Source organism: Peromyscus maniculatus, chromosome 6 (genome assembly GCF_049852395.1).
Source record: "Peromyscus maniculatus bairdii isolate BWxNUB_F1_BW_parent chromosome 6, HU_Pman_BW_mat_3.1, whole genome shotgun sequence".
Taxonomy (NCBI): Eukaryota; Metazoa; Chordata; class Mammalia; order Rodentia; family Cricetidae; genus Peromyscus; species Peromyscus maniculatus.
Window position 1 is genome coordinate 82,748,473 of NC_134857.1, and position 27,895 is coordinate 82,776,367.

The 27,895-nt window shown below is 48.5% G+C and overlaps 1 protein-coding gene across 2 annotated transcripts in view; it reads left to right on the forward strand.

The window, feature by feature from the left end:
- Positions 1–2,266: 2,266 nt before the first annotated feature.
- Ngf (nerve growth factor) overlaps positions 2,267–27,895 on the forward strand; it is a 53,998-nt gene continuing 28,369 nt past the window's right edge. The window contains exon 1 of one of the 2 annotated variants that reach the window (XM_042279619.2): positions 2,267–2,327. Coding sequence is in view for 1 of the 2 variants with exons in the window: in XM_006980778.3 (XP_006980840.2) it covers positions 2,407–2,789 (383 nt within the window). In the remaining variant the exon portion in view is untranslated. Of the gene's footprint in view, positions 2,328–2,361; positions 2,790–27,895 lie in introns of those variants that run through there. The other variant, XM_006980778.3, reaches the window with a different exon arrangement.

Here is a 27,895-nt window from a genome sequence, read left to right on the forward strand (position 1 = left end):
GCTCTCACCGTTTTTGGATCCAACACACACATCAGGTTCCTATGCTAGGTCCTGGGGAGACTAATAGTGTGATCAGGGTCTAATAATCCAGCCATCATGGGGCCAACTATGGGAGCAGTGTCACGGTCACCTCCTGGTAAATAGCACAGAGTAAACCATTGTTTGTGTTTACATATTCTTATTTACTCAAGGTCCTTCAAATTCAGGGACATAAGCAGATCTAGTTAGAGCTGGCAAAACAAAACAAACAAACAAACAAACAAACAAACAACCCACCTCTCATTAAACCAGAGAATGTCTGAAGAATAAGATCAACAATTTGGGGGCAGGACAGCTGGGCTTAGATTTTACTTTGTTTTTAAATTTCCCCTTGAAAAAGAACCTCAAGTACCTCAAATTCTTTTGTCCTTCAAGGTTACATACAAAAGCCCCACATTTAATAACCAAATTGAGCTATTCTGTAATTTTTAATTTCACCCCTAAATTCGCAGGCAGTTATTACATGGAGTTGGTGCTTAAACAGCGGAGTTATGTATGAAATGGTTCATGGATAAATGTATTGTATGGTCTGGAAATGGTTAGTTGTTTAATTAACAACGGTAAGTTTTCTAATAGACCACCATGACCATGAGGCCACTTCTGGTGTCCCCTGGCCTCTCACCGTGGCCACTCCTAAAATGTGTTGACCTACCAGACTGTGTCTGGACCACACAGAACATGCTCAGCAAAGTGAAAAGGTTCACTTCCAAAGCCAGTCCTTTCTTCTTCCTTCATCCCGCTGGGTGTCTAGAAATGGAATGAAGGTAGATGTGGGTGGGGACCGAGGCGAAGACGAAAGGGAGTCGAGATCCAGATGGCTGGAAGTTCCTTGGCAGATCCTCTCCTTATCCAGGTATCTCCCATGGGGATGAAGGACCGCTTCTCATTGTTACTGGAAGCCTGTGCCTAACTCCATCCCAGCTGCATGGAGCATGATTCTGGCCTGGGCAGTATTGGCAAGGCGTCCCCAGCAATGGGGAGACTCAGTACTCCACCCTCCCTCCTTCACTGTCCTGCATCCATTCATTCCTTCCTGTGGCATTCATCCGGATGTAAGTGGGGGGGGGGGGGGCATACAGCATGCTTTTTTCAAAGAAAGAAAAGTCATTTCACAAAGTTCACCCAGCAAAAGGTCTGTGTGTGTGTGTGTGTGTGTGTGTGTGTGTGTGTGTGTGTGTGTGTGTTTCCAAAGACCTTTATTACAATTGTTCATGCACATTTGGTGAGAAATCTGACTTTAGGTGTATTTCTGCCTTATTGGTTTGAGGCTGAGATGAAGTGGAAATCTACCAGGGGAAGGGGAGGTCTGAGTCAGGCCCCTACCAGCTCCTGAATATATCAGATCCAAGAAATTTTGGAGGGCCAGCTGGAAGACCCCCTTAAGTGAGTAGAGAAAAGGGATCAAAGGGAATTGGGGTGGAGTATGGGGGTGGAGCAGAAGGTTTGGCCTTCTACTGAGTATGTGCTCACCAACTCTTAAAATCTGATGAAAGCCGTTGACCCCCTCATCTAGAAAAATGGAGACAGCACACACAGATACAATTCTATCTACAAATATTGGAGGGATTTAAGCTCCTGCGAGGCTCCTGGGATGCCAGGCCTTAAGACTGACTGTGGAAGGGAGGTATCTGGACACCTAAGGCCCTCTTCCCTGTGATTGTGGGCAGATACACCCCTGTCCGGACAGTCTAGTTAACTCGGCTTCGGCCTGGTTTCAGAGAACCCCCTAGCACTTTCCAGTCCTGGGAGCTTCCTGGGTGTTCCCTTCAGCTCTCAGATTTGCAGGGAGAGGAACACCTGATGTCCGGCCCCCAAAGGAGACCTAAGCCAACCCAGAAGGCTAGTAAGGCAGTGAGTCAGGGCAGAAGGTGAAGGCCCTGCTCAGTCTGTCTGCTCATTGGTGGCCAGGGCCAGCTACCCTGCCTGGTGCCCTAGAAAATCTCCCTCTGCCACTGCGAACCCGATGCATTTTCATTTGACCTCAGAAGGTTTGAATCCTTCTTCCCTGGCTGTCTTTTCCTGACTAGGTCTCACCAGCCCTCCTGGAGCTATCCATCCCTTGTCCCCAGGACCCCTGCAGTCTGACACCTTGGGTCCAGTCACGGCAGGTGCGGGGCTGGGAGTGGGGGTGGGGCAGGGAGGGAGGGGTGGGGTAGGTGGGGGGCAGGATTTGGAGAGGGTGTGACTCGAGCGAGGGAGGAGGGGCTAAATACATTCACGAAGCCTGTTACAGCAGCTCTGTGCTCCAGCACGGCAGAGAGCGCCGGGAGCCGGAGGGGAGCGCATCGGTGAGTCAGGCTGCATTGAGCCGAACCCCGGCAGGGGTGCAGCGCGGTGCGGCGGGCGGGGGTTACTGGTCTTCTTGGGATGGTATGCGCGGATCCCTGTCTGGCGAGATTTTGTGGGTTGAAACGCAGCCCTGAAAGAAGTGTCCGGAATAGATGCAGGGACGCGAGCTCATGGGCAAGCAAGGGAGGCGAAAGGAGCGAGGGTCTCTCTGGCCGTGAAATTCCCTGTCCCAGGATATGTCCAGAAGTCCCAAAGTCAACACTGGCGCCTGCAGAAACAGCAGTGCCTTGCCTGAGCTCTCGGCTTAGAAGGGGACAGCGCTCAAGAGAGCCTGGAGAGAGGGATGCGCGCGCTGCTAGCGCGCTGGGGTGGCGGAGCAGTAGCCCGCGCGGTGGAGGGCGAGTGCAGAGCGCGCCGGCTGGGGAGTGCGCAGAGTCCCGAGAGTGCCACGCTGCCCCTAGGTAAGAGGGCCAGCCGCCCAGGGCGCGCTAGGCTTGGTGCTTATTGCAGGGCTCAGAAAATAGATTGTGGGTGCCTGGGGTTGATTCAGGGAGCTTGGGTTTCAAGTGCTGAGGTCCCGAGCGCCAGGGCCCTCAGTGGGGCCTGCTATGTATCTCAGAGGCGTAGCCCCGCTGTTTGGGTCACCCAGTACATTCAGCTGTCTGCTGCCAGGTGTGGCAGCGGCTGGCACCCGGCATTGGGAAGGGCAGCGGGCGCTCTTGGGTTCAGACGGAGAAGCTTCAGGGGAGGGAGAGAGAGGACTCTGGGGTCAGGGTGTTGCAACTTGAAGCCAACGTAAACATGAGGTTTGGTTAGCTCCGTTTGATTACAATGTTCTTGCTTTCATAAAACTTTCTGAGATTCTTAAGAAAGGTGTTTTGGGTTTGACCTTTCTCGTCAGGTTTACTTCAGAGATTCAAGAAGCGCCTGCTTGCTAGGCTGGTTTTTCCAAGTTGTTCCAGGCTGGAAATTGTAGCAGTTTGAAGGATAATTTATGGGTGTTTCGTGCATTAAAGTGTATTACAGCAAAGTCTTTTGGTTGCTGTGGGTATTAAGGAAAACTCAGTGCACGTTCCCAGCTGCAAACCAAAATACTGCTCTCCTGGGTGCCGCTGCCCCATCTGTCATGGGAGGCCAGTGGAAACCCTGGAGAAAAGGCACTTGATGTATTGCCCTGCATCCATCCTCCTGGTATTGCTCTCTCTGCCCGTGCCATCCGCTCTCCCCATAGACATGGCCACCTGAACTTTGCAAAAGCAGCTGGCCTGGAGGGCCCCCCATTAACTTCTCCCCAGGGTCCCAAACTTCCGAAACTGTGTTATATCGGTTGAAAATGTCTGTTTCTCCCTCTCCAAGCAGTACAGAGGTAGTACAGGTGGTCCCTGCCACCCTTCTTCACTGGTGTTACAGTTTCCTACCAAATGAAACTTTCCCTCCGCAGAGTCACACTCCACATTCAGCCCGATGGGTTTCATCTGTTGAGTAAGGCATGCGTCAGCCTGGCCATGTGAATACTAATTCATCATAGATAGTATTCCCAGAGGTTGACAGGGGACAAGCAGCCGGAGGAGAGCATGGCCAGGTGGATGAGGCCAGCATGGCTGGTGCTGACATACAGAAGACTTGAACTCCGTAGTGGAAGGAGGATAGAGTTAATGCCATATTCTTCTGTCCCTTCCCTCATCATTTCCCCGGATGTAGACAGGTGGAGGAAGAAGAAGCCTCCAAGAGAAAACGTTAAGGGGTACCACACATAGCAAGTCGGGGTCTCTGGGGCATGGGGCACACGGTTTGACAGAGCCATAGGAGTGAGTCAGAGGGTTTTAGAGCCAGCTGAGACCACTGCCATCCCTGCAGTCACCCGAAGCAGGCCAGAGCCATCAGAAAGTCGTCCTGAGGCTGGTGGCCCTCAATTCTCTGCTCTCAACCTTTAGCAAGGAATGGGTTTTTCCTTTCTCCTCACACCCACCTCACAAGCCCCATGCCCCGAGGGCAGTGAGTGGAAAGGATGAGGCCCCACACTCCATTCTCCTCCAGGGAGAGCTCTGTGCCCAGACCAGAAAGGGGGCCCCAGCTGCCAACATCAGCATGCAGACTAGGGCAGGGCAGGGCAGGGCTGGAGCCCCAGGGAAGTTTCTCATCCTTACTGAGATTCAGCTGATGAGAAAATCGCACACTTCTAACCGAGTGCGGAGGCTGACAGCTGCTCACTTGTGGAGCATGGGGTCTCGGGGCTACAGGGAAACCGCAGGGAATATAGTTGCTGCTCTTTTTTTTGCTAGGAATGTAACCGAGCTGTGCCTAGACTCCACACAGCCGTAACGGACAGAGCCAGAGACCTGGCCATTTGCCCTCTCCTAATAAGAACTCCAGGCACCTCAGTGTCCGGAGCAGGCTTCCACAGTCAGGAAGCAGTAGGTGTGCTGAGGGTATGCACCAAGTCTCTGGTTATCTGAGAAGCAAAGGACCCGTGTTTCTAGAAAGTGTCTCTTTTCTTTTCTTCGACTGGCACCTTTTTGTCTTACACACTGTGGCTCTCAAGCTTAGCCAGTTCTAAGATTAACTCTGAGGGAATTAGTGTTGTGTCATAGTGATGTCAGGCAGATAAATAAAGAGGAAAGAAAACTCCTTCCCGACCGGTTCCTGGATGTTTGCTAATTGACAGGGGGATATGGTTATGATTCCTGATTCCAAATAGAGAGACTAAGATGACTCTGAGACCAATGCATAAAACACAGAAAATGAGGCTTTGGGATCACTGGCCTTCCAATGGGGTGTGCATAAGGTAGAGATGTTCCTATTTGAGCTAAAGGGAATAGACCTTCAGTCACAAAGTTTAGACGGGACTGGAAAAATGAGGACCCATCACAGAGGACAGTTGCTTGGGGGCTATTGTGTTTTCTCTGCTCTTCTGTGGACAATACAATGCTTTTGGGGGAATCTCTGTAGATTGTTGGCCTTAGACTGTGAGATAGGGAGAATCAAATTTAAATGTTGAGATGGTCTCTTGATTAATTTCTCCTGTATTTTGAGTAATCTTCCAATGGTGGTTTTTCAGTTGTAAGAAAGGAAAGGCAGCAGCTGCCTGTGGCTGTGAGCAAGTCATTAACCTCATGAAATCTGAGTAGTGAATTGCATGATGCCATTTGTCAATGGAGCCATTGACACATCAGGGCAGTCCTTGGTTAAGTGTGGCCACGCCATACTCACAGGAAGTTGAGTGTCCCTGCCTTACCTACCAAATGTTGGAAGTCATGACGGCAGCTGAGATTGCCTCCATGTGTAAATGGTGCTTCCAGTGAAGAATTCCCTTGGGAATGGAATAAAGGTCATTCTTCCAGGCCCTTCTGTTAAGGCGTCTATGAGGCAGTCATAGAATTGAGACTTCAGAAGCCCTAGTCCTCTGAGTATCAGCATATCAGACTTGGCGCCTCCATCAAAAGGGACCTCAGTGTTATGATCCTGCCAGGTGTCACCTTCTGCCTTCAGTGGCTGGAATTTCACTGCAAATGGCCCATAGGAGAAGAAAAGCAGAAAGAGTGGGGGGGGGGGATCAGAACCGGGCACCTTCTTCCTCAGCCACATGCTGTTTAGAGCACAGGCAGACCACCTGCTCAGGGAGACCCCAGCACTGAAGAAAAGCCTTCCTTTCCTTGTTAAAGGGACGATGGCTTTGGCAGTAGGGGTGCCGTCCCTAAAGCAGGAAGCTTCAGGGTCCCCTCACCCCTGGCACTGACTTTAATACAACATGGGCACATGCTGATAGTCAAGGGATACAACTAGGCAAGCTGTGAGGGTAAATGAGAATCAATAATGCGCCATTTCAAAGAATAAGCTAGCCAGGCTGCGTGGAAGGGATGCTCCCAGAGGCACTGTTGAACTGTTGACGTTCTCCAACAGAACAGCTCGGTTATCCTCACCTGTTGCCCCAAGACTTCCCTTGGGGACAAAATAAAAATAGGACCTCTTGTTTATTTATAGTTCAGATGGATAAAAAGAATGTTTTTGGAGGGTGTACTGGAACATACATTTGTTACTTACCCCAAACTTAGTAGAAATAGAAGAGAAAGTTAATGTGGACGTACTTGGATTTCAGAGTCAATTCTGAATGAGATCAAAAGAAAAAAAGAGAAGGACCGGGAGTTGGGTGGTTCAGCTGACCAAGTGCTTGCTCTTCAAGTGTGTGGACCCAAGTTCAAATCCCCAGCACCCATCTAAAAAAACCAGGTGAGGTGTCAGGAGCCTGGAGTTTGGTACCAGGGAGGCAGAAGCAAGTGAATCCTGGGAACTTTCTGGTTGGTTTAGTCTTGCCAAATAGGTGACCTCCAGGTTCAGTGAGACACCCTATTTCAGAAAATAAGGTAAAGAGGGAAGAGGAAAACGCCTGACATTACACACACACACACACACACACACACACACACACACACACACACACACACACAGTGTTTGTGTGGGGTATGGGATATTTAAAGGATGACAAATGAGGCTAATCCGATGACAAAAATCTGTCAGGTAGGGCTAGCTACAACGCTTCCTGAGTTGCCCAAGAGCTTGGCAAACCTTTTGCACGTGCAGCAAGTCTTTTTATTGGTAGGGGTGTGAGTCAGAGTCAGACAGTCGGGACTTATGTGAAAAGCTAGCAGCTTGAGAAACTTTGGCACGGCCTGGGTGCCTTGTGCAGGTGGAATCCCAATGAGTGACTGAATCTGGCTATGATTGACTGGAATGCACAGGCCGAGTTTGGCCCAGAAGCTATCCCATGCTGGGCAGTTACAACCCACTGCTACTGGAATAGTTTCCCAGTAACCACAAGGTATTTGCTCTCTTGGAGGATATTAAAGAAGCATACCCTCACTGCTCACCCCTAAGTCACTGACATGGGCGGGAGCCTTCCTGCACGGCCAAGGCCGATTTCTCCTGTTTCTTTTGGCTGTTCCTTCAGTAGTGAGGGTTGGCCCTCTACATGTTGTTCCTAAGAAAGCGCAGAGACAACAGTCCCTCCTGGTAGAGGCAAGAACTCAGCTTGCCCATGGTAGAGAAGGGGAAAGTGTCACATCAGTCCTGTGGTTTACAGCCAGCTCTGTGGTTTAAGCATCGTTACTCATGAAGTGACTTGCAACTCTTCCCTGCTCGGTCTGGTGAAATGATACCCAATTTTGGATATGAGTAGACCTAGCTTAGAGGTCAGCCAATGGAGATACTATCTCATCACTGTGAATAACCATGTATTAAATCTTCTGGGGCAAGTGGGAGATCCCAGGAGGGACAGATTCCCTCTGCATTATGATCACGAGTTCGACAACACACACACACACACACACACACACACACACAAACACACACACACACACACACACACACACACACACACACACACACATGCATTGCCTGAAAATGCTCAGCTAATTAATCAGAGAAGGAGGTAGTACCCTATGGAGAGCAGAGGCCCAAAGGACCAGTTTCCTCCCGTGTGCACAAGGTCCACATCACTGAGCTCTGCCTGCTGAGCCCTGCTGGATGGTGTGGCTGGAACACCCAAGAGCCTGGCACAACAGGATCCTCCCTCCCTGAAGCTTTTGCTCTGTGTGGAGGGTGAAGAGAGCCTGGACTTTAGGGAGACTGCCCCCCCCCCCTTTGTAGTGCCTTCATTTTGAGTAGGACAGCATCACCTCTGAGCTTCACGTGTCTCCATATATATGAAACACTTTGCTGTGTGTGGGGAGGGGGGAAGAAATCTTTTGATGGCCTTGAAGCCTTCTCTAGGAATTTACTCATTTGTATCGTTGGGTTTGAAGGGACGTTGTGTAATTAACATTCTCACTTTGATGGAATTTCAGCCAAACAGTTCATCTTCTGAATTCTGTCTTCCTCATCATATCTGGGCAAAAAGAGGCTGGTGGGTATTTGTCTGGAATTCTCTCTTGGAGCCAAACTTCTCCTCAGACTTTGCTGTCAGAAAATGTTAGACTGTTCTCTCGAAATAAAGCATTTTTTGAGAATTGTCATGTTTTCCGGCAGTTTTGGTTCCCTTCACTGCATAGCAACTCCTCTGCATGTTTACGATCATAAGTGTCTCATCATGGAGGACGAAGGATATGGCAGCTGAGCGCATGCTCCCAGATGTAGGCCAGGGCAGGCAGCTGCTGCCTCTACAGTTACCATTTGGTTTCCTCCTCTCAGCTTGCCTTTTTGATAATATGCTCCTCACAGCGGGACACTGTGGGAGACGTGTGACAGGCACATGATTCTGTAACAAGGAGCAAGAGGAAACTTGCTCCCGGGGCTCACCAGGCCATACACAGGAGTCAGGTCATAAAGGACTAGGAACCACAGAAAGTTAAAAGCAATATGCTCCACTGTGAGGGGACAGGCCACCTACTATTTTGCGGGATTGTAGGTCCAGTGCAGCCAAAATTTGCAACTGGTTGAATAATCAAAACTTGGAGTCTGAATGCATTATTTTCTCTTCGTCTAAATGTCCCCACAAGGCTGCTGGGTTCATTACATTTTTGTTGCTGTGATAAAATACCATGATCACGGTAACTTATAGAAGAGTTTATTTGGCTTCTGGTTCCAGGGGGCTGAGTCCATCACGATAGCAGCAGCAGGCAGGAGGCATGGCGATGGCAATGGCAGTCGGAGAGCTGGAGTCTCCAAGAACAAGCAGGAAACAGAGAGAGTGAACTGGGATTGGCCTGTGGCTCTTTAAACCTCAAAACCCATCCCCAGTGACGTATTTCTTCCAGCAAGGCCATATCTTCTAAACCGACCCACACAGCACCACCAACTGGGGACTCAGTAAACAAACATCTGAGCCAACCGGGGACATTCTCATTCCAACCACCCCTCTGGGCCTGGTGGCATCAGCCTGTCATTTCAGCTCTTTGGGAGGCTGAAACACCAGAACCCGAGGCTCAAGGCCTGCCTGGGCTACAGAGTGAACTTAAGGCCAGCCTGGGCAACTTAAAATGATTTGAAACTTGGACTCAAAATGAAGTGTAAAGGGGGGTTAGAGGTCAGAGGCAGGGCAGGCCTTAGGTTCAGTCTCGAGGCCTAGGGGGTAAAATAAATCCCGGTGGCTCAAACAAAATCCGTGAGAAGGCTCTTATCTTTTGATGTAAACTCTCACCTTTGGAGTAGTTACCATCGCCTCAAAAGTACGAATGTGTAGTCCTAAGCTCCAAAAGGGGAGAAAGGTGAAGGGTCAGGAGAACCCTGAAGACTCTGGAGAGGTCTATAGGGTTTTATGGAAGTCCAGAATCAAAATCCATCAGAATGGGCTTTGTATTGTTTCACCTTGTCTGAGTTCTATGGTCACATTTCTTAACCACAGTGAGCCTCAGTTCCCTCATCTGAGAGAAAATCAGAGTTCCATCTACAGAGGACAGGCACTGGCTGGGAAGCCCCTGGGACCTCAGCACTTTGCTGCGGATGCTTGTGTGGGGGCAGCTGTGAGAAGCTGAGGGTGGTGTGAAGACAGGGCTGGCTTGACTCCGAAGGCTCCCTCTCAGAATCCAGCATTCAGCTAGCTGCTTTTCCAGGACCCACAATGCCCTGCCTTTTCTGCCCCTGTAAGCACAAGAGGTTGTAGGCTCTCTTCCCCTTTTCTGCATCTCTCCAGGGCCTGTGGCTGCTTGCCTAACACCTCCTCAGAATCCCACCCCTTAAAAGCCAGGCCACCACAAGAAAAAAAAATAAAATTAATATATATATATATATATATATATATATATATATATATATATATATATATATATATTATACTAAGTTAGAAGTTGTGCCCAGGAGTCTGTACAGACACGCACAGAAAATATTCAAGGAATTCTTAGGAATAAAAAAAAATCGCAAATCTGGATTTTTGCGTGAGGACATCACAGGAACATGTTTTCTCAATTACTGCGCACATTTCTTAGAGTGAAGTCACCAGTCCCCAGCTCATCGGGCTTGACGGGCGCTCAGCCACACCTGACCTGGAGTTCACTTTCCATGACTTAATCTGATTCGGCCAACCCAGCCACTGCCCCTCAGCATCAGACAGAATCATCCTCAAATCCTAAACCAGGGTGGGAGGTGCACACCCCTAAAAAGAGCTCAATTTCAGATGCTGAGAATTGAGAGAGAGAATTCTGTTCCTGCCGTGGAAGGACCGAGTTCCACAAGCTCTGGGCTCTTCTTGTCCTTTAGCATTTCTTGTTAGATGGTGACCGCACGTGGCCCGATGGAGCAGATGAATTCTTTAGTTTCTGAAAGCAGAGGAAATAGTCTCTTTTGCAGAAAAGCATGCATCGACTGCCTAAAATATCACCCACTGGAGCCTGCGAACAGCAATTGTGTCCTCTGGACGGTTTCCTGGGCTGACTCTTTTCCAAGCAGTGGCTTTGTCAGATATTTCTAATTTCTGAGATATTTTATTAATGATGTGCCCTTGGCAGAGGGATGGATGATCAGAGCACACAATTAGCAGTCTTCTTCAGTGCAAGACCCTGCCCACACCCACCCAGACCAAAAGAAGGCCGAGGGACAGTTCAGATCAACTGTCTAGAGGAAGGAGAATGTTTTTCAAAATACAGGGTGAGACCTGTTGGCGGACTGGAGATAAATTTAGTAGTACCATTCTCATTAATGTGAAGGGAGGTAGGGAGAGAAGAGAGAGGGAATGAGAAGGAAAGAAAGGGAAAGAGAGAGAGGAAGGCAGGGCGGGAGGGAGGATGGATAGACAGATTTGGGTAAACGATTTAAAAACCAATACACACTGGAAGAAGCAATGAAATCTTGTTTTCGGTTGTATGTTCCTGTACACGTGCAAGTGTTCAGACAGGCTAATAATGGGAAATGTTTTCTGCTTAAACTACGAACTGTAGTTTTTTTAAAAAGAAAAATGTTGAAAGCTGCTGGTATAGAAGACAGTGTCAGAATGTTAGAGAAAAGGGCAGGGCTCTGAAACAGCCAGCCTGGGGGTTCAGTTTGTGCTCATTTTGTGGTCTTGGGTAGCCTTGCTTCTCTAAGTGTTGATGTCTTCTACAAGGTAGAATAATCACCCCATCACAGAGATGCTGCGCAGATTAGAACAAAAGTCAATGAGGTACCGGGTGCTGTGCTTGCTCCTGGCAAGCCGGGGACATGTGTAGCTCTGCATCATCTCCTCTTTTCCGTTCATCCCCTCCTTTGTACCAGCCCCCCCTTTCTTCCATCTCCTTCCGTCTCCTCCTCTGTCACACCCTCCTCTGTCCTTTCCTCTGTCCTCTGCTTTGTGACCGCTCATCTTCATCAGAGCTGGGATGTTTTTATCCCTGGGGTTTGCATTTGCTCTGCAAACCTCTCAGAGAAGCACTAGGGATGACCTCACTTCCTCCCTGCTACCCCACTGCACATGTGCAGAGCCATCTTACTTGGACTCTGTTCCTCTAAATGTGACCATGACAGTGATTGTGTGAGAGACACCAGGCGCCTGTCTGTCACCGGTAATGGTCAGAGGGATGCTGTGGCCTTTCCTAGTCCTGTGACTGGGATAAATGCTTTGATCCTGGTGTGGGTGTCGTGATTTTGGATGGAGCTTCTATCCTTACAAAACCATCCTTAGCCTCAATACATATATTTAAATAATATCAGGGCTGAAACACTATTGCAATGTTGGTAGTTGTCAAATTTCTAAAGAAATCCCTGACCAGGGCAGAGGGCTGAAGATTTTCTCATAACTCACTTGGAGGGTTTAAGTTTCTCTCCCAATGGAAGCAGCTGGAAGGTCAATTTGAACACTGGAGGTGACACCTTCAGGTAAGACAAACCTAACCTTGCCCTCAGACCAACCAGCAGTTGGTCCTTGACCCTGGCTGCTCAGGTTCCCAGTGGAGGGCGCAGGAGAGAGTAACCCCCCACTGTGATTGGACTCTTGAGCCAGGAAGGTGACTGTCCCAATTCCCTGGAGAGCCTGTAAGATATGGCCCTGAGGGCAGATCAGTGGTGACAGACTGCCGGGCTCTGCTTGTGGAAGTCTTTCTCCCCTCCTTCGCTTTGCTCCCCTGGGGCTCATTCCCGCTCTTCTAGTAAAATGCTCTTCCTCTAGGCACTGTTCTCACCACGAAGACTCAAGGAGGATTATCTGTGACATCTCCTCAAAGGCTGCATTCCTGCCCAGAACAGACACCCACTCCTTCCAAGCAGTTTGAGGTTGCAGGACAATGGGTCAGGCAGGAGGAAAGAAACGGACCTGGTCCTTGGGGTGATTTTGATTTCCATCAGGGTACCCAACTCTTTTCTTAACCACTCACACATCCGTCCCTGCAGAACTAATGGCACTAGCATTAGTGACATCGTGCTAGTGCTAGCAGCCTATCACTAGGTGATAATCATAGCAAAAGACAGACGCTTGTCCCATGAGACCCAGATCCGCCCGTGGGTAATACCGAGCCAAGCACCTGGGAGCTGGCATGGAACGGGCCAGGCGGAGGATGAGTTTCGATTCCTGGCTGCTGCACCGGGGCTTAGGGGAAAGCAAAGGCTGTCTGACCTCTTCTGTGCCACAAGGAGGAAAGGAAAGTCTGTTTCTGCAATGTCTAAAACTTGCAACGACAAGTGGAATCACTTGTCCCAGAAATGACATGCCACCGAGAAGGAAACAAATAATCTCTCTTTTTGATCTGGATTCAAGGGTGTTGTTTCTGGGTTGTCCACAGTGAAAGTGTGAACACTTGGCAACGTTTCCCCTTTGAAGAGGTCGGGCGCCAAAGCCCAACTCTGAATTTCATGCGCATGCGTGAGCATCCCTGGCTCTTGGAAATATGTTAGGGGTGGGTTACTTCCTTTCTTTTTCTTTTTCTTTTCTTTTTTTCTTTTTCTTTTGTGTGTGTGTGTGTGTGTGTGTGTGTGTGTGTGTCCTTGATCTTGAATTTTTCCAAAAAAGAACAAGATATCTCAGGAAGCATGGATCCTATAAAGCAGCAAATACATCTCAAAAAGTTCTTTATAAAGTATCTTTAATAAAGGAAAAAATAATTTTAAATCACCACGGTATGCAGAATGCTCACTTTTGGTCATTTCAACTCTGTTGATGGTTTTCAGTTGTAGAATTATGTATGGTGGTAGAGTTTTAACTGCATCATTGGTGCTAGAGAAAATTAAGCAAACCTACCTGTAGCATTTTCTTTATGTTGGGAAAGATTTTACATGAGAAAGAAAATTTCTGATATAATCTGAGTTTGGTAACACATTTAAATGATTAGAGATTAGTGCTTATTCTTTTTTATAAAAAAAAAACCCTCCTGTTCTTATCACATACCATCTAAATTGGGCAAATCACAGAACTTCTCCAAGCCTGTTTCCTAATCCACAAAATATTTACTCACAGTCCTGGGGCCTCACACTATGAATGTACGAAGCACCCAAGCTATAGAGTAGGACTCCGGTAGATGTTGACTCTGCTCATGGTTGGGTATCACCGGCCCCAGAGGAGCAACTGTCCATCTCAACAGCAGGAGCAGATGTGGAAGCCACCCCCCAGGAGCCTGGGAAGTAGTGGGATGTTCTGGCAGCAGCTGGGCAGAGCCTGTACTAAGCAGTAAGCAGGCCCTGGGAGGCAAGTCCAAGGGCCCTGGGGGAAAGGCCATAGAAGGAACCAGAGTCTCCGGGTTCTTGTACCAGGGGTGGGGTTTGAGATGCCCAGGTTGGATGTACATTGCTGTAGCCTGTCAGTGTCCCACATCTAGAGTGAGACTGCTAGCACACATTCCTTCACATACGGGTCAAGAAAGGCGCCTGTCAGTCATCGGTTGCTCTGCAGCGTGGGTGCCGGGCATTACAGTGGTGTGACGTGGATACAGAGTGTGAGGAACTCCACCAGTACCTGGTGGCCGGGCTGAGGATGTCTCAAGGCAAATGTGACCATGGTGCCAGGATGACCTGGAGACAGGAAGCATTCCTATTGTCCCTCATCCTTCATGCGTCTCCTCCTGTGTCTCTTTTCTGCCTTCTCTGTCTCTTCCCGACCTCTAGATGGAAGTCCCTGGAGCTTGCTTCAGGATCTTCTTTATTTTCCAGATCATTCTCTTCCAGGATGATGTCATCCTGCCCATCATTAAACACGACCTAAGATCCTGGATGTCTGTTTCCTCTGGACCTCTCCCCTGGGCCCTAGGCTCTTCTGTTCTACAGTCAGGCACTGGGCGAGCTAATGGACAGCTCAAATTGAGAATTTTGACCCCCCCAACCACTCCCCTAGTCTTATTTTATTCCCACAGAATGATGCAGAAATTATCCTGAATTCTATTTTCCTCCTCGCTGCTCCTATCCAGTTATCTCGTACGTCTCGCTGGATCACCCTCGTGGTCTCGCCACTTCTTGCCACTGCTGCCACCAATTTAGTCTGAGCCGCCACAGCCGCTCATCCCTAGTAGCCCCCCTCTGTGGCTCTTGTCCCTCTGAATACGACATTTTTGCAGGTGGAAGTCCTGCTGTGGTCTTTTTCAGCCCCCAATCGCTTTCCATATACACAGACTAAAATCCACATTCTTGGTGCACACACTTAATCTCTGTACTTGGGAGGTGGAGGCAGGAGGGTCGGGAGTTCAAGGCCATCTTTGGTTACCTAGTTTGCAGCCATCTGGGCCGTATGACCTTTTCTCAAAACCATGTCTTCACCATGACCTTACCGCAGGGCTCTTTCTCTAGAGCTCATTTTCCTCCCATGGGGACATTTGACAATACTTGGAAACAGTCCGGGTTTTCACAAAATACGGATATTACTACCTCCAGTGGGTAGAGGCCAGAGACAGGGCTAAATGGTCCAGTGCACTGGACAGTCCCCCAAATAAAGAGGGGTCTGGCTCCAAGTGCCAGTAATGCCGGTGGGAAGAAATGGTGTCTTAAATGAGTCAGACCGACTGTCCCCAGTGTCTCCTGTCACTCCTGCCTTTACCCGCCACACCGCAACCGCAATGACCATGCTGTGACTTAATGCGCTGTGTGCAACCATCTCAGGATCCTGGTAGAGGTGGTTTTTGCCAATGGCCACCCATACCCATTCATCTGTATATGGTTAGCTTTGCGCATCGTTTAGGTCTGCCTAGATGTCACTCACTACCCACTCAGATCTGAAATCTGTGTCCACCCGCACCAAATCGGGCCACTCCCTTCTGCCGTCTGCTTGGTTTATTTCATAGTACTCTTAGAATTTCCTTCTTTCTTTCCTGCTCCTTCCAGAAGAGTAGAGAATGAGGGCATGGGATTTGCTGTATTCATCAAAGAGTTCATCACATGGTAGGACCTCGGAAAGTATTTGCCAGATGAGTTTAACGGATAATTGATAAGCATGCCGCAGTTGTGGCTTACTGCAGAAGATCAGGAAAGGAAGCAATTAGTGATCTCCAGCTGTTTGAGGAGGTGGCCATGGACGGCAGTGCAAGCTCTTGGTTATCTTTCCCTCCAGATGCAATGCCCTAAAATGGAACTTGACAACCATATTCCCATCCCCACCCCCAGCTACCTACGTGTCTGTGGGCAGCTCTCTTATAAGTTAGAGACAGCTTGGACTTGAGTCTTTAAAAGGCTACAGAGCTAAGCTGGAGGCCGAGGGTGCATGACACCATTGGGGAGAGGACTCTGGAAATGGGTGGGGACAAATCAGAACTAACAGGGACAATCTAGCTCTGGGTGGTTAGGAGACGGGGAAGGGAGGGCCGCAGAGGAGAGCAGGTGTCTCTAGGGAAGAGCCTTTGGTCCACTGTTCCAGGACCGCAGAAAGGATGGAGGTGTTGCTGGTACCTGTCTGTGAGGTGTCAAACCAAGGAGATGGATTGGAGCTGAGACCCTGGGAAGGGAGATGAGGAGAGGGCATCCAGGCAGAGGTCTGCACTGTACGTCACACTGGCCTCTACGGAGTTGGTAGCTCGCAGTATTATTATATGAAAAACAGTTCCAAATGCTTGGACCCACTGTCCAACACTTGTGCTTGAGTGTGATCGTCATCACAGTAACACATGAGAGATGGCAGTGGACCTTGCCAATGATGGGCAGAGTGTCTCCCCCTCCACCCAGGTCAGTTCCCTGAACTACATGACAATGATGACACTTGAGGAAGAGGAAGTTGGAAAGGAGTCGATCAAGCTTAGCTAGCCAAGGCTCCAAAATCTAGGGGATGCAGATTCTGGGATTGGCAATTAGTGGGGCCCCCATTAAAGAAGGGTGCTAGCCATGGGCACACAGCACCAGCCATCCCAAAATCCTATCCAAGACATTGTGTGGCCAGGGTCTGTGCTTACAGGGCCACTTCAGGACATGCACTCATGACTGGTTCATTTTGCTGCCCGGATACTTCTGAGGAGATGACTGTGTGGGATTAGCTGGCCAACACCTCGTTTTATTGGTCTGTTAATGCAGATTTAAAGTAACACACCTCAGATGGAGACAGCTTACTCCAACTAACCCAAAATATTATTATGAAAATTTACAAGGTCTAAAGAGTGATATAATGGTGATGAAATTCAGATGTGTTAGGAGACTCATGCCTAATTTGGTCCTGACTCAGTCCATAGAAATATGGATTTTTCCCGCAGACATGGTCTCATAGTTGCCTGGGCACTGTGTGCCTTGTAGGGCAGGACAATGAGGCTGTCCGTCATCCTTAGGCTCAGAAGGTACAGGTCCTACCCTCACAGGAGAACTATCCATCTCTGCTTCCCCAGAGCCTGATTCATCACTGTGGCTTCTCATTCACAAGAACCCATCTGCCAGCTTGTCACTGGGCTGTCTCCTTCTTGGTACACATGGGTTTGGTTCTCTCAAACTTCTCTATCAGCATACCACCCCTGAGCCTTCATTCCCACTCAGAACTAATGTGGCTGGTAAGAGCTAAGAATGCTGCCTACCCCAGCGGCACAAGCTGTGAGCAGCCACCACATTCTCACCATCAGAAAAGGCAACAAGCCATTCCCTGACAGGTCAGCCAGCAGGCCGATATTAGTCTCTTTTTTTCCTGTGTAACATTAAATGAATTATATAAACTCCTTCAATCTCATTTCCTGAGCTGTGGAAGTGCATTAATCAAAGTACTTCCCATATAAAATGATTAAAGGAGAGGGGTCATGTAACACTCAGCCCGGTACTTGGTGCATAAAAGCTGTCCAACAAATGGCTGTCTTCCTCATTACATTCGTAAAAATCTCAGAAAGTGAAATGCAGACATCAGTCAGTCGCTCCTGAAAAGATTTTAGAGCTGGAGGTATTTTTAAGGTAAAGGAAATGAATGGGATGGGAAGATAACCTCAAACAAGTATTGTAGAAGGTTCGTGTCCATGTTTCAACACATGACTTGATGTTCCTTTGTGGGATAAGCCTCAATTACACCATCTGTAAGATGGGGATCCTTGTATCGCTGTGCTGAACGAGGACCACAATGCTTATAAAGTGGTTAACACGGTCAACGAACAGCTTCTCTCCCGTTCTTGCTGCTGGTATCACACCCAGACTCTCTGCCACCTTTTGGTCCAGACCCAGCACGTAGGTAGAGACCATCCAGCCTCTACTTCAAGGGTCTCTTCCTTTCACAGGGCATTTGTAGCCACACAAATCCTCATAGAGTTCTAGAGACCACAGAGACCGCCTGCCTCCAGGAGGCTTCGTCACGGGGAACAGCAATGTCCACGCTGTTCCCTTTCTTCTGAGGTTGAGCCCCTAGCCCTCACCCCTCGTTCCTTGGTGGGCACAGAGGCACGGGAGCTATGCCCTCTGGAGGAAGTCTAATTCAGCCAGCAGCACAGGGCACAGAGCCAGGTCACATCTTTTGCTACTGGCCCTGCCAGGGAGTGCTGGACCAGGACAGAGAAGGAATTCTGGCCATCCACCTTCCTTGAACACAGAAATAAATCATGGGGATTATCATTTCAGATGAAAACTACCAAAATAGATATGAGAGCATTTTTCCCTATGTCCCTAAGCAACCATTAAAATGGAGAGAGTTTTTGGTCCTATCAAAATTGGTGATTATAAATAATTTCTGCTGTGGGGTAATTGCCTGTCTTAACCCCAGCCATTCACCAGGATTGCCTGGTCATCAGGTAGATTCTTCCTCGAAGAATGAGAAACAGTGGGGGAAAAGTACTTCATTAGATGTTTCCTGTCCCCAACACATGCTTCCTGGACCATCTGGCCCTCTATCCATCTGTCTATCTATCCCTCTATCTATCTATCTATCTATCTATCTATCTATCTATCTATCTATCCATCCATCTATCTATCTGTCTATCATCTATCATCTGTCTGTCTGTCTGCCTGTCTGTCTGTCTACCTTCCTTCCTACCTACCTACCTACTGCCAACACTGAAGAACTGCAAAGGTCCATGGAATTGTAGTGTTGAAAAGAATCAGAAGAAACCACGAAGTCCTTTTGCTCATAGGTAGGGAAAAACAATGTCACCTGTCAGCTGCCTGAAAGTTCTTTGGCTCTAGCCACCAAGTTATCAGGGATGTGCAAGGAGATGCTATTTCAGGGCTGGTGTCTGGCAACTTCGTTTTCCTTCCATTCCTGGTAGCTGGCAACAACTACCTGCGGGCAGAAGCTGTAAGTGGCGCCCCCTAGTGTTGCAGTTTCCTAGAGCCCAGGGTGTCAGGAAGCGGCCAGTATGAAAGACCCACACCCCGGGTTTTAGACTCTTAGCCTTGAAGACTGGACAGCTCCTGCAGGAAGTCTGCTTGACTTCCACAACTCAGCTGTGGCTGGGATGGTCTGGGATACCTGATGGGACGACTTAGGAGGTGAGTCTACTTAGGAGCCAGGATGCCTGGCAGGTCACTCCCAAGTCAGGCACCAAGGTGCCCACCATATTGCTCAGGGATTGAAGTGCTTGAGAGCCCAGGAAGTCTTTGGAGTGCTGCTACTTCCTGAACCACTGAAGGACACCTTGCTGTCAAGCAGTCATCCGCCTCGCAGCTTTGACAGTGTGGCCTGCACCAGTGAACTGGTGTGACCATGCTGCTGCCCCTTCTCTGCTGTCCCTGCTACTTCTTACGTTACCAGTTCAACACATGTTACTGATCGTAGACATGAGAAGATGCTTGACAGAAGCCTAATTATGCCTGATGCTGCCCTACCAAAAGTTCAGAGGAGCATCCAACCTACTCACTGAGTGAGCCTGCAGAGCCTGCTTCTATAACCTAATGATGGATGTGTGGACCCGTCACAGCCAGTTCTTGGACCAATTACAGCCCCGCCTTTTAGGACCCTACAGCAGTCTGTCTGTCGAGCCAATAGGGGAAGCGGCTCTCTCTTCTGGCCAAGGTGGAAATAGTTAAGAGGCATCTACGGTGGAGGCTTGCCACAACAAAAGGTCTGATACAGTGTTGCAAACAGCCCCGGCTGGGGCTTTGCCATCAGGAGCCTGGGCGATCAGGCCATCTGTGCATAGTTGTCTCAGGATGACCATGGAGTGTTCTAGACTGCCAGTGCTGCAATAGGGGTAGTCCAGTTAACAGTCGGACTGGGAGTTCCCTTGCAGCAGCAACAGGAGAGCAAGGGCAAGTCCAGCGTTTGCTGATAAGGAGTCCAACTGTCCCATCCCAAGTATCTGCTTATATACAGGAAAATGAATTGCTGGAGTGCTCGCAAGAAGAACCCGTTGTTAACACAAATAGCAATTTTAACAGTGTTTAATGCCTGCCCAGTGTTCTCGACAGAGGTGGGTCCTCCTTGTCTGTCTCAAAGGCCAAAGCTAGTGAGGGAAACGCCTGGCCTAAAGCCAGTGTGAGTAGCAGAGGCCCGCTAGGTCTCAGCAAACTTCTTCCGTTCCTTCTTTACCAGCTACTTTGTCTTGAGAGCTGGGCACCTGCGACATTGGTGGACAGCCTCATGTACTTCCTGCCCTCCTGGTGGGCTTTGGAGACCAGTCGAGAAGGCAGTCCATGATCAGCAATGCCACAAAGAAACCCAGTGTCCATTCTGGATGGCGGCAGCTTTCCCGAGAGAAGACATGATTCCTCTAAGATCTGAAAGGTGGGCAGAAAGAGGCGGAAGACGGCTGTTCCAACGATGAAGGGAAATCCTCCTTCCTCATCCGGGAAATGTTCTCAAGGAGCGCCGTCATGAGGCTGGCATACAGGGCTCACACCTGCTCCACCGTGAACTTCTCCACCACCTCCAGGCTTTGGGAGGTCACGTAGTGACTTGAAATTGGCTGCGGTGGATGTACTTACACCACAGAAAGCTGCCGATGTCACACATCAGCGCTCCTCCTCCTCCAGGTTTGGAAAGGCACTTTACCAGTACTCTATAGGCTTCATCGGCACCACCTGCTTCCTGCCTGTAGGCAGCACCAACACTGTCCTTTAAGCCTAGGGCCTGACCTCCCTCCTGCCGAAACCACCAAGTGCTTATTCTCGTCAACAAGTGCCTTTGGCCTTGGGGCTGTGTATTTCAGGCCCCCGAGCCATCTGGCTTCTGCTTGGATCCAGGACATCCTAACAAGTTCGCACCAAGCTGCTAAGAAAGGGCCTGTTCTTGTGGTCTTCATCACCCCCTTGCCATCTAATGATATTTATCAACCACCCACGCCTGCCCAGCACTGTGTGAGACTTAGCCAGGCAGATCTCGAGTCCGGCTGTGACCCCTGAGGAATTCGGGCCTGGCTGAGGCTGCGAGGCTGACATTGTTCCTCCTTAATATAACATGGGCTTCTGAGGCACGAGAGTCAGGGCTGGGAGCCCAGGCGAGGACACAGGACGGGAGTCGGCACAGCTGTTGTTTGCCATTTTAGCCCTCAGACCAAGTCGTCCCGGGTGAGTAGGTGTCCCAGGTTAGAGCACATGTGTGATATCAAAGCTGTAAATCAACAGCACCTACCACCTGTGCACACCCACTACCGTCGTAGTGCTATAGAGGGACTCCCCAAAAGAAAAAGCAGATTGTGAGTTCTTAATGAAGCCCATCAGGAAGTAAGGACGGGCAGCACCCTGCCCCCCGCCCCCCAGCTGCAGTGCCTTTGTTTCTAAGGATGTGGTACCTATGAGGGGTATGTGTGTGTGCGCGCTCGTACGTGCCTATGTGTACAACTATGTGTGTCTACACGTGTACATGCATGTGCATATGTTAGAACTTTGTTATTTCCTTGTGCATCTCCTGTAGATTTCCACTCAAGCAAATTCAGAGAGTAGTCAAAGCAGCGGTCTCAGCTAACTAACTCCTGGTCATCTCTTCAGGTCACGAAGCATGAGCCTTCATGCTTCAGGGTGGAGAGGTGAGAAAGTCTCCCCCACACGGGAACTGTTGGGTGAGTAAGGGCCAGCCGGTGATCTGCTAGGGTGGCTTGGAGATTAGAGGCAGTGATGGTTGCCGTTTGAGGGTTCTGTGTTGTTGAAGGAGACAGCAAGGAGGAGAGTGTGGCTAGAGAGCCTGGGGTCTAGAGGTTGCCCAGGGTGGGCAGTAAGCCGGGCAGCCAGGCCAGTGGATAGGAAGGCCATCCCAGCTGTCCCAGGCCCCCTCTCTGTTTGCTGCACTGGTGGTCCACCACAGTGCCCTGGAGCATCCTTTCCTGATCCTGCCCTGAGATCCACAGGCATCCCTGCCCCTTTTAGCAAAGTACACTCATTTGAGGTTTGCAGTCCAGGCACAAGAAGTCGGCAAGATGGGCTGGAGAGAAAGTACTGTCCCATCAGTAATGGAGAGACAGGGAAGTACCGTCCCATCAGTAATGGAGAGACAGGGAAGTACCGTCCCATCAGTAATGGAGAGACAGTAGAATCCCATCACAGATCATGGCTGTGCAGACTGCCAAGGCACCAAGCCAAGGGGACAAGAAAGGATCTGCTATCCAGACCATGCCCTGGCACGGACTGCACCTGCCTGAGGAAAGGGCCCTTCTAATCCACACAGTGATTCTGTGTGGTCCTGACCTTAGGAGCCTCTGCTAGCCAGAGAAGAACTTGAGTTCACAATAGTGTCTGGGGGAAGGGCAGCCCTCGGGGAGAGAAAGGTGACACCCTTGTTACCAACTTTACAGTCTCGCCTAGGGACAGCTGAAATGTTTGTGGTCTGAAGATGAAGGGGCGCTTCCCTTATTGACATTGAAATAATTAGCTTGTTTAGCTTACTGTCTTCATTGTCCAAATAGTGTTCAATAAAACATCGTATTGCTGATAATTATCCAAACATTACTGGCAAATGGGGGAACTCTTGCCAGGGCCAGGGATGCCTCTCCAGTTACACAGAGTGCCAGAGTGTTTTCTTTATTGCCACATAGTCACCTGGCTGGCATCCCTGGGCTGTGGCTCAGCAGTGACTCCTTATCAATTCCAGGTGAGGATCACGCTGATAAAGAGCAAATTCTTCTCTGTGGTCAGATCCCGAAATGCGGGGGTGATAAACACAGTGGCATTGTTTCCTTGCCTGAGTCTTGTTTTCCATGTGTGGGAGGAATTCCAGACTTGAGAATTCTGCGGCCAGACTTCAGAGATTTTCTTTTTTTTTTTTTTTTTTTTCTGATCAAGACAACACGACTAATGATAAAGAACAATACCAGCCTGCCTTCCATGCTCCCAAAGGCTCAGGGTCAAAACGTGACCTCCATGGGGATTGGAGAGGATCCAACAGCAACTACTGTCTTCTGTTGTCGAGTTGGACCGCAGGCTCCACCAGACCAGCTTTCTCTTGGCTTCTGTGGCATGAGGCAGAGCAGATGTGCCTCCTGCTAATGCGCTGGAGGATGGAACTATTCTTCTAGCTTATTGAAATCAGATGCACGACACTCAGAACTGCCCTACAAACAGATGGCGGCTCCATGCAAGCACCATCAGAAACTTTCAAGAGCTTTGCCTCCATCTTCAAATGCTCTGACAACTGTGTTTTTAGCCAGGCAAGCACGAGGAGGAAAGACCTCCTTCCCTTCCCTGTGCGCACAGTCTGAGGGGCAAGACCTCTGTCAACTAGAACACTTGCAGCTAGCTAAAGTGGCACCTTTGCCCCTTGATCTAGTTTCACTTTCCACGGTTTCAGTCATCTGTGGTCAACCACAGTCTGAAAGTATTCAATGGAAAATTCCAGAAATAAACAGCTCAGTTGTAAATTGCATGCTGTTCTGAGTAGCTCGATAAAAATCCTGCTCCATCCTGCCAGGGTATTAATCATCTCGTTTGCCTGGCGGATTCACACTGTATGGACTACCCCTACCTGTGAGTCACCTGGTAACTGAACTGATTATCGATTACTGCTGAGGCACAGCCATGAGTATGTGAAGTACAGAGAAACCTAATGTAGGGTCACAACACCTGGGTCCCCCCGTCTTTCATCTCATCCTGCAGGCCTTGTATCACGGCATCACAAGATGGGTGAGTGCAGTACAGAGAGAGAGCCAGAGACAGAGAGAACACGTCAAGTATCACAGGACATTGTTAGAGCTTTCTCTTTTATTTTTAGCTCTTGTTAGCCTCCTACTGACTTGATTTGTAAGTTAAACTTTTTCATAGTTATGTAAAAATAGGGAAAGCATAGTATGTAGGGAATTCAGCATTACCAATCTTTCAGGCTATGAGGTAGGAAGTGGATGTCTTAAAACCGATAAAGGATGATTACTGAATAAAAACTTAATGATAGATATGTCTGGAAGAAGGTACCCTAAATACTAATATTAGTTGTCTCTACAAAGAAAGGATTGGAAGAAAAATCAATATGGCATTGGAATGAAAGATAATAAGGATAATGGAAGAATTTATATTTAACCTTCAAATATGTAGCTTACCATAAAACATTCTGAGGTTGTATGGAAATATATAAAGTATTTTATTCTAGTGTTTCAACTTAATTTCAAGGAAATTTTATCTTAAAATGTTAGAGAAGTAACAAACTAATTCAGTAGCTCTGAATTTTACATTTTAATCTAGATCATTTTGAGTTTCTTTTGCTTTTTCTAAACTAGAAGCACGGCATCTAAGTAAAAGGTTGTTAGAGTAAGTTTACTAATTGATTGGGATTGGAGATTTATGTAAGGAAATCCATTAGTTCCCTCTTTTTCGTGAGAAGTAACAAACTCAGGCCTATTGTGAGCATCAAGTCAGATAATGCATTTAAATATTTACCATAGCAACTAACACATACTAGATACTGGAAAAATTTTAGCTGTCAGTTCAGCATTCTTTCTGTCTTTCTCTGTATATAAATACATGCATATGTGTGTGTATGTGTGTGTGTGTTCAACATATGTTTCATTTTTTATCATCTTTCAAAGATAATGCCAATATCTAATTTTTTAAATGTGTGTATATGATGTGTTGTATCGTGTGTGTGTGTGTGTGCCTGCCTACCCATCTGTGAGTGTGGGCATGCACACACCACAGCATGTGTGTGGAGGTCTAAGGATAGCCATGGATGTCAGTCACCTTGTTTGAGACAGGCTCTCTTGTGGCTCACTGCTGTGTGTGCCAGGATCTCTGGTCCAGGAGCTATCAGAGATTCTCCGGTCTCCATCTGTCATCTTCTCGTAGGAGCACTGGACTAGAGATACGTGCTACCTCACCCAGCTTTACTTGTGTTCTGGGGATCTTGCATGGTCAACACGTTACCCACCGATCTCCCCCAACTCCCCCGAGAGATGTTTAAAAGGGGACAGGAGGGCTTCAGCTGTCTTATTTTCTGAGTCTATGAGATAGATGTGATTGCAAAATTAGCATCCAAGGGCCAGCCAAGGTCATCTAGCTTCCGTCAGCTCTTAGCTCTCTTTCCAGCTACCCTTCAAGTTCTGCTTATGATGGCATGGCACATAAAGACGGGAAACCCTTGGGAATCACCCCAGGTCACTTTACCTCCCCCATGTCACAGGGAAGCAAAGACGTGACTGGTCCCAGCCCTGATGCTTCTCCCTCTTTCCACTCGACAGATGGTCTTGCTCCTGGCTAATCTATAATGATGTTGACTTCCTAGGTGATCTCATGATGTCACACATGCAGTAGCCCAGCCCTGGGCCTACAGGAGGTACTTGATTATGGCTAATCAGTCCTCTGATGTGCCAAGTAAATACTGAACAGTGTAGATTGGAAGCTAACAGAGTCCTTGCCCTCAACACGTCCCCAGAGACTTACTTACCAAGGAAGGCACAGCAGGGGTGTGGGATTTTAGGGAGGGGAGATTTGTGTTCTTTAATTTACAGACAGAAAACAAGAGAAAGTAATTGCCTGGTGAGCTTTAGTGCTTCAGGCTTCTTACCCCAGAGAAAGTTAATGCTATGCATTAATTTCCCTTGCTTATATTTATAGCCTTTGACTTCTTCTTTAACTCCAAATTTCTGTATTAGCCACTTCCTCGCACTCATGTGTCCAATATGAGCTATCTCAAATGTAGGCATGTGAATGTATAAGCTTTTGAATTTAGCATGCCCAGTCCTAGCTCTCGATTCTGCCTCCCAACCCTGCTCCTTCCCCAGTGATTTCCACCTCGGTGAATATGCCCTCCATCTAGCAAGATGCTGGAACACTTGAGTGTCTTATTCCCCACAGTTTCTCATCCCTGCACATCACAGCCCATCAGAACCTCCCACTGACCTTCTTCCTCCAACACATCCCATGCACAATGTTCTCTTCTTCCCCTACAGCGTCATTTCAGCCGGACTGCAGCCACCACGCACTCAGATTATTGTGGGAGCTGCTTCAGGCATCCCTTCCCCCATTCCACGTGCTCAGTTGAAGTGCTCCCTTCAAAATACTCCAGCTGGGCCATGTCCTTGCTCGGTGCCTTCTCAGGGCTTCCTTACCTCCCTCATAATGAAGTCCAAACTCACCCAGGACTACAACACTCTATAAGAGCCAACTCCACTTGCCCGTCGCATCTGACCTCTGACTCCATGGCTCTCAGCCACTGCCTTTGCTCCCACTTAGAACTTCACTCAGGCCTCTTTGTAACCGTTACTGCACAGAAAGACCAAATTAGCACTTTTCCAACTTATAACCCTAAAACGCTTTCTATAGTTTGCCTTTCCCAGCCGTATCAGCAGCCGGCATTTTGCTGTCTACTGCTTTGTTTTGTTTGCTAGAATGTAAGCTCCCTGAGAGCAGAGGACTCTTCTATTCTGTTTATACCTGTATCTCATCTCTAGGAGAGTGCCTTGGCACATAGTAGGTGCTTAGTAAGTCAATGATGAAAGAGTGAGTCAGCAGTGTACTTTCCAATTATAATTCACTTGAGTGGTTGTGCTCACCAAACGCCCCGCTTAGGTCGGGGTTGTTAGCCTCTGCGGTCCCTGTGGTGGCAAGCTTGGTGTGCCCTCGGGACGGCAGGTGCTCCTTACATGAGTGTTAGATTATGTCAAACAGTTGTCAAGCGCTAGTCACAGGTTTTGTGGCTTCAGTCTGGTGCACTTTGGCTCACTATTGGTGTGATGAAACACATGACCAGGGCACCTGGGGAGGAAAGGGTTTCTTTGGCTTACACCTCCATATCATAGTAGTCCATCACTGAAGGAGGTCAGGGCAGGAACTCAACCAGGGCAGGAACCTGCAGGCAGGAGCTGAAGCAGAGGCCATGGAGAGGTGATGCTTACTAGATTGCTCCTGATGGCTTGCTCAGCCTGCTCTCTTATAGAACCCAGGACCACCATCCCAGGGATGGCCCCACCCACAATGGGCTGGGCCCTCCTCCATCCATCACTAATTAAGAAAATGCCCTACAGCTGGATTTTATAGACACATTTTCTCAAATGAGGTTCCCTTCTTTCAGATGACTCTAGCTGTGTCAAGCTGACACAAAACTAGCCAGGAGACACATCATCTGCAAGAAGCATTGTACTCAAGGGTCAGTTTTTTAAAGATAGTCCCTGGGTTCCGTTAGAACCTGGGACACAGCTCTGGAGAAAAGGAACAGCACAAAATAGCCTGTCATGTGGTTGAAAAAGTGGGAGGCAGCTGGGCTGCACTGTAGTCACTGCCGTCTGCAGTGACCTTTTGCTGGGCCTGAACGTGCACAGCCAAGCTCTGGGGAAAGAGACAGAGGCCAGTGTGACCAAAGAGTTCACTGGGTCTGAGCAGCCAAGGTCAAAGGGTCTGTCTTACAGGGAAGTTTATGTCATTTGTCTGCCGCAGAACCACGCAGACAAACCACAGTGAGGCAGATACACGAAGAGTTCTGCTCCTGTCCAAGTCTGCTGCACTTCACCAGAGTTAGACAACTTGGTCCCTGGACTTTGGGTCCATGCCCATCTGTCTGTGTGATGGGTGGGGGTTCCCACAGTGCCATTCTTGGGGCTCATACCTGGTGTTGGGAAGATTGTGATACAATAAGGTCTTTCCGATTAACTGGTTCCTTTGGAAGGAGGAGAGTTACACAAGACTCAGGGTTGTGCATCGAGCTAGAACACAACACAATGTACTAAAATCATTTTTACAAATTTTTATCTTAAAATCAAAGCTTCTTGAAAAAAAATATGACTTAGCTCTGCATTCAACTATTTCCCCAGGCTCAAATACTTAAATAGAAATAATTCACAAAATGTGTCACTGTCTGTTTATATTTTCTCCTGATGACAATAGAATGTTTTCAACTCCCCAGGTCACCATCACTTATTTGGGGACAGATTTATCTTTTAATAGAAACCCATTGGCGTCT